This window comes from Osmia bicornis, unplaced genomic scaffold, assembly GCF_907164935.1.
Source record: "Osmia bicornis bicornis unplaced genomic scaffold, iOsmBic2.1, whole genome shotgun sequence".
Taxonomy (NCBI): Eukaryota; Metazoa; Arthropoda; class Insecta; order Hymenoptera; family Megachilidae; genus Osmia; species Osmia bicornis.
The window spans coordinates 177785-184778 of NW_025791117.1; the positions used below are offsets into that span (position 1 = coordinate 177785).

General features: G+C 37.5%; 1 protein-coding gene across 1 annotated transcript; it reads right to left on the reverse strand.

The window, feature by feature from the left end:
• Nucleotides 1-252: 252 nt before the first annotated feature.
• LOC123988763 (secreted RxLR effector protein 161-like) lies at nt 253-894 on the reverse strand. Its single transcript, XM_046289510.1, has one exon. It carries the CDS (start codon nt 892-894, stop codon nt 253-255), a length of 642 nt encoding a protein of 213 aa, XP_046145466.1.
• Between the last annotated feature and the right edge of the window lie 6100 nt (nt 895-6994).

The following is a 6994-nucleotide window of genomic DNA, read 5'->3' on the forward strand; positions in this document are numbered from 1 at the left end:
GAAATTAAACGAATTTATTATTAATAGAATAATACATTGTGTAACGTAAGACTGAACAAAAGTAATAAGTAAGTAATAAGTGAACATAGATCTCGATCGTTCCAGAACGTGCGCGCGATCATCTGCGTCACTCACACGCTCAATTCAATTGTGTGACAAATGTCTAACAATCCCCCACTTTTGGAGTACAATTGAATCACTTACATTCTAGCTTAACATAATTTTAACTTTGCTACATGAACGCACATTACATTATTGGTAACGCCTTAGTAAGTAGTCTGCCACGTTGTCGCTAGAAGGGACGTATTTTAACTTTATAAGACCTTCTTCATATTTTTCCCTCGTAATATGGTACGCGATATCTATATGTTTAGATTTAGATCGCTCAACTCTATTTGGCGTAAAATCAATGTCTGATTTGTTATCGCATCTGATCATATAAGGTTCACGTGGCACATCTATGTTTAGCAAACTTTGTATCTCTTTAAATAGCATTTTCATCCACATAGCTTCTTTCACCGCATTTTCGAGTGCTATGTACTCCGATTCCATTGTGGAAGTTGAAATTGATTTTTGTTTGCTGGATTTCCATGTAATCGGATTACCTCCCAAGAATACTACCATTCCACTATGAGAATGTCTGTCATCAATATCGGTTGCCCAATCCGCATCACTGTACATCTCTATCTCATTAATACCCTGACCATACTTTAAACCTTTTTCTTTCGTTGCATACAGGTATCTTAATACTTTCTTTGCCTGAATCCAGTGTATTCTACCTGGATTTGATACGAATTGTGCCAATTTCGTGGCTGCGTACAGTGTGTCAGGTCGCGTAGCTAACGCTATATACATCAGAGATCCCACTAGTTGCCTGTATGGTACGTCTTTCATTTCTAATTTTCGGCTTCACTTGAAGGGCTATCACGCTTCGATAATGTCATACCTAGTTCAATGGGCGTTTTAGACGGTTTACATTCGTTCATGTTATACTCTTCTAAAAGTTTTTGTATATATAATTCTTGTGACAATTTCATATGATGTTCTGTATAGCTTATACTTATACCCAATAAATAAGAAACCTTTCCTAAATCCCTAATTTCGTACCTCGACATTAATAGTATCTTAACTCGTTCTAATACGTCTACATTTTTAGAAAATAATATAATGTCGTCAACATAAATGGCTAATATAAGATCGCTACTATATACATAAACGCAGTTGTTTGTTTTCAACCTTTGAAATCCGTTTTCAATCAGAAATGAATCGAGTGTACTATTCCAATTACGTCCTGACTGCTTCAGCCCGTATATGGGTTTCTTTAACTTTGCTATTTTATTGTCTGCTTCGTCGTGTCCTGGTGGCAATCTCATGAATATCTCTTCCTTTAATTGACCATACAAATATGCGCATTTTACATCTAAGTGGTGTACTGTCCAATTCTGACAAACTGATATAGCTAACAGCAACCTAACAGTTGAAATATTTGTTACTGGCGCATATGATTCAAAATAATCTACGTCTCTTTTTTGACTATACCCTTGCGCTACTAATACTAATCGCGCTTTGTATCGCACAATTTTACCTGTGGAATCTGTTTTTACTTTGTATACCCATTTACTACCAATATATTTCATACCCTCGACTTTATCCACTATTTCCCAAGTATCTCTTCGTTCTAGATTTTGTAGTTCTTCATTCATGGCATTCTTCCATTCTTCATGCTGTGGTAATGAGATCGCTTGCTCAAATGTTCTTGGTTCAATCACTTCTGTGAGATTGATTTCAATATTTTTAGGTTTACCTTTACATCCCCACGGGTTTCTTATGACCTTTCCTCGTCGTGGTGTAGGAATATTAGTTTCGTTTTCAAACTTTTCTGCATTAGATTCAGTTTCTGGCTCTTCAATTATTCTTGGAGTATCTATTTTACAAGCTTGTCTTTCCTCTGATTCTTCTTTCGTTTCCTCTACTTCAAATTCTTCTGTCGTGTCATTCGTAGTCTCTTCATAAGCTGGTATTTCGTATGTTCTTTTTCCATATATGTGTTCAAAACCGCTCAGATCTTCTACAAATTCTACATGTTTAGTATGTATTATATCGTCCTTGATGGGGTCATACAATCTATATCCTTTGGTTTGCGACGAATACCCTACAAATATACATTCTTTAGCTCTATGACTAAGTTTATTTTTACTCATCTGCGGAAGGTGTGCATACGCCAAGCACCCATATGTCTTTAAATGCTTCACACTGGGTTTGTTTCCAGTCCATACGCCTTCTGGAGTGTCGTCGTCAATTGCGGAATGTGTAACTCTGTTTTTGATGTAACATGCCGTCAGTAGTGCTTCTGCCCAGAATTTTTCAGGAAGTCTCGCTGATCTTAACATTGCACGAACAAGATTCATTAGTGTCCTATTTACTCTCTCAGCTATTCCGTTCATCTGAGGCGTGTACGCATTCGTACGCTCGTGTCTAATTCCGATTCCATCAAACAATGTCATTAGCTCCTTATTGCAAAATTCCAAGCCGTTATCCGTCCTTATTCGTTTTACTTTCCTATCTGTTTCTCTCTCAACTCTAGCTATATATTTCTTATATATTTACTACTTCATCTTTACTCTTCAACGTGAATACAGTGATTTTTCTTGAATAATCCGGTGAGTGTGAGGAAATATCTCGAACCGCCCAAGGATTTCACTGGTAAAGGTCCGCACAAATCCGAGTGTACCAACTCTAATACCGCTTTAGTTTGTCTTCCTCCAATACTTTTACATGGCGCTTTTATAGATTTACTAAAGCTACAACTATTGCAGTGTACATCTTTTATATTAACTTCTCTAATCCTCTAACCAGCCCTTTACTTGCTAATTCTTGAATACCTCGCATACTTACGTGGCAAAATCTTTGGTGCCATTTATCGCTTTCTTCTAATTTATCACCAGCAACGTGCATCTCAACCCGGCTTGCACAATTCTCCACAACTTTTGCCCTGACAATGTTAATCCGTTCCTACAAATAGCCTCCCCCACTATCATGTTAGTTTTCTTTTCACTATTCTCAGCCTGTGATTATCTATAATCAAACGCTTTTGCTTACATTCTATTTGAGATACTGATAATAAGTTTCTTCTAACATTAGGAACATGATATACGTCGTGTAAAGTTATACTAAATACGTTTGATTTAAATATGTTTCTATCATAATGTCGCCTATACCTATTGCTTTAAGATTATTAACAGAATCACCATTAGCTGAATAAATTGTCTCGCATGTTATAGGCCTATAATTTGAGAACCAACGTTTGTGTTTACATATGTGATGAGTAGCACCGCTATCTATTAGCCAAGAGTCATCTAATTGTACATTATTTAATTCTAATAGAAATGCATCCTTGTACTTACGCTGATTTGAAGTGTTATGCTTTACATTTTGTACCTTATATCTACAATAATTTGCAGTATGTCCTTGTTTACCACAGTTAAAACACTTTCTATTTTCTCTTCTGTATTCATATTCCCTTCTTTGCTCCTGTTCTCTCTTATGGTCATACTGCTTACGTGGTGCCTCCTTTGTGTTGTGGTATGCCTCCTTTTTCTCTACGCTGTGGCTTATTTCTTTTACTTCTCTTCTTTCGTACTCACTCAACAGGATTGATTTTATTTCAGACGATTTGAACTTTGCGTCGTCCAGATTTGCCAATGCCATTATTATTCCTTCATAACTGCTTGGTAGTCCACATAACATTACATATGCCAGGTCATCATCGGTTACATCATACCCAGCTTCCTTGAGGCTGTCGCTACATGTTTTTAATCTTGCTAAATATGAATTCATTGATTCGTCGTGTTCCAGTCGTATCGAAACCATCTGCTTTTTCAATTGTAAGATTCTTGGTCTTGATTTAGGTTCAAAAACCTTTTGTAATGTTTCCCACGCGTCCGACGCTTTTATGCAATCCATGATGTGAATTTGATGCTCAGGTTCGATACTTAGAGCGATAGCTGCTAGAGCTTTTTCTTCTTTTCTTTTATAATTTTCTCTCAACTCACCGGCTTCTCTATCTGTCGGCTCGACGGCTTCACCGGTCACATGTTGCCATAATTCTCGTTGGACTAGAGCCATTTTCATATTAAATTTCCAAGATCTATAATTGTTGCCATTTAATTTATCGATCCGGTCGATCGGTTGCGTCGAACTTGCCATGCTTATATTTTCTATCTTTCAACGTAATTATCTACTTCCGAACACGTGGTCGTACTTACATAACCTCACTTCTTTTATATGGCCCGAACTTTTCATACATATTTCTATATTCTTTAATTATATTCGTGCAGCGGTATCGCTGACCTGGGCCCATAACCGTGTTGGGTTTGAAATTAAACGAATTTATTATTAATAGAATAATACATTGTGTAACGTAAGACTGAACAAAAAAAGTAATAAGTGAGTAAGTGAACATAGATCTCGATCGTTCCAGAACGTGCGCGCGATCATCTGCGTCACTCACGCGCTCAATTCAATTGTGTGACAAATGTCTAACATTTTAATATCATATTTTATTAAATTTTATTTTTTTTATTACTTTTTTATTAACATTAATTAATTTTTATTTAAGAATAATAAACCTTTAAGTCGAGAAAAAATTACCCCATTTGAATGTGGATTTAATGCCCAATCAAATTCACGATTACCTTTTTCTACACAACTTTCTTAATTACTTTATTATTTTTAATTTTTGATATTGAAATTATTTTAATTTTACCTTCTATTTTTTTAATAAAATCTAAATCTATTTTTTAATATTAATTATATTAACTTTTATTTATTTTATAATTTTAGTTTATTTATTGTGTTACGCCCCGGCGGAAATTTTGAAATTTATCCGCCTTGCGTCCCTTATCAAGCCCTTTGGGGTTCCGAGGATTCCTCATGCTGGGGTGTGCAAGGAAGAGTTTGAGTTTAATTCTTTTCTATTTTTGACTTCTTCTATTGCTTTCTCTTCTTTATTCTATTCTACCCTGGAATCGTGTATCTTGACAAGCCTTTCGAGGTTCCGAGAATTTCTCATGCGAGGTACACGAGGAAAGGTTATTTCTGTTTCCTTCTTTACAATAGTTTACGTGACCCTCCTTGAAACTATCGTCGCCAACCATAGATATATAAGACAGTTTACAATCGGGTAACGCACAAAAACTCGCGTTAGCTCGTAAGAGAGAGAGAGAGCCGTTAGCACAACACCAGCGCTACGCAGTTATCCAGTGCTTCGCATTCCGGGAATTTCCCTTGGTAACTGCGTAGAAACGGGAAAACCGTAATAACTTCTTTGTCGAGGAAACTCTTTCCCTCTCATTTGCACAAAGCGTCAGCCGGTCCAATCAGGATCATTATTACCTGACCGAATGATAGTGTGAAAGGAATGGATGGATGAATATGAATTTGAACAGAATGAAACTACAGTAATGAGAACCTTTACAAAGCCTAACGTCGCGAACGTTCGACCGCTGTTCGAAAATCAAGGGTCGTTCGAAGCAATAAACATCATTGTGTTCGAAATTCTAAGAACTACCTAGCGACAACGACGAATTTTGAACAAAGGAATGTTCTGGTAGAAATGTTTAAGTTCATCGCTAACGAAATGCCGGTTCCACCGAAGTAATTATGCGAAAGATTGTAAATGAATGCATAATCGGCATTGCGACTATCTCGAATGCATCGTCCGCTTTTACATTGATAAAATCTTTATTAATCAGGAAAGACAGATAATTCTGATCCTGTTAAGGGAAAGTGAACGGATCACGGTTACAATTGTTAGATTATATTTATACCGATTTCAAGACCATTCATGTTCAGTCAATTAATAGTATCATTTAACAGTTCAATGTTTGCATGATCAAATCAAATCAATAGCTGTAAATTGGCAATAGTACATTTAAAGGAAATACTGCGTAGTTTCTAGAAACCGTTGAAACTATCATGGCGACGTATTAGAAAGAAAAAGGAACACCAAAGAAAGGGGATGAAGAATCTTCGTCTAGCTCGCGCGTCTTAGCCAATCACCGGGCACGCGACACTTCCGAGCACGTGCCACGATTCGTCAATCCGTCCCCTCCAAGGACGATGATCGCGCGACGGGCCCTTCGCCCGTCGATCTCGCGCAAATTTCGACACTCTTGATCGATCAATCGTCGAGGTACGTGATCTTGAGCCCGTGTGTCCGAGAGACAGAGTTATTCGGAACTTCGCGATATTTTCTCTGCGGTAAAGTCCTCCGCGTAGCGAGGCAGAGTGCCGTGCGAGTTAAAATAATCAGAATTCTGAATAAGGACTCATAGACGCGCACGTTAAATTTTCCTTCTACCTAAATTTCTATCTTTCTTTCTCGTTTTAAATCGTTTGCTCGCGTAATCAATCGTATTAGCTTCATGCCGCGTAATTAAATATTTATTGCTCTTTTCCTGTTCGTAATCGCTTGTCTCTCGTCGACGTACTCGTCCGTTTAATTCATTTTCCGACGCGACAAGTGCAGTGATCGATATTCTACCGTTCTTTGGTGTTCCAGATTAACCAGCGAATACTATATAGAAATCTACAAGCAAATTATTATCTTGTAATAACTAAACAGCGTTTCGGTAAGTCGATTCTGTACCATTTTTGAACACGACGACAATTTACTGGCAAAACGGGCGATCTGTCCAGCCCTTCTTGGGTTCCGAGAATTCCTCCGGTCAGATCGTTCCAACGTTTGAGGTATCGATAAAACGTTCAATTATTATCGTGCTGCGATTTCGTTTTCTATAATTTCTGTCATTCTTTTATTAAATCAAAGGGACATCCTAGTCCTGCTCTTTCGAGGGTGCCGAGAGTATCTCTGGCTAGGGTGTATCCTCACGGCGGAAATACGCCAATTTCGAATTAATACAGAGGAAAACGGGATTGCAACAATCATCTCCCGCGATCGTTATAAAAATCGTAAACCTCCAAGTGTGATCTC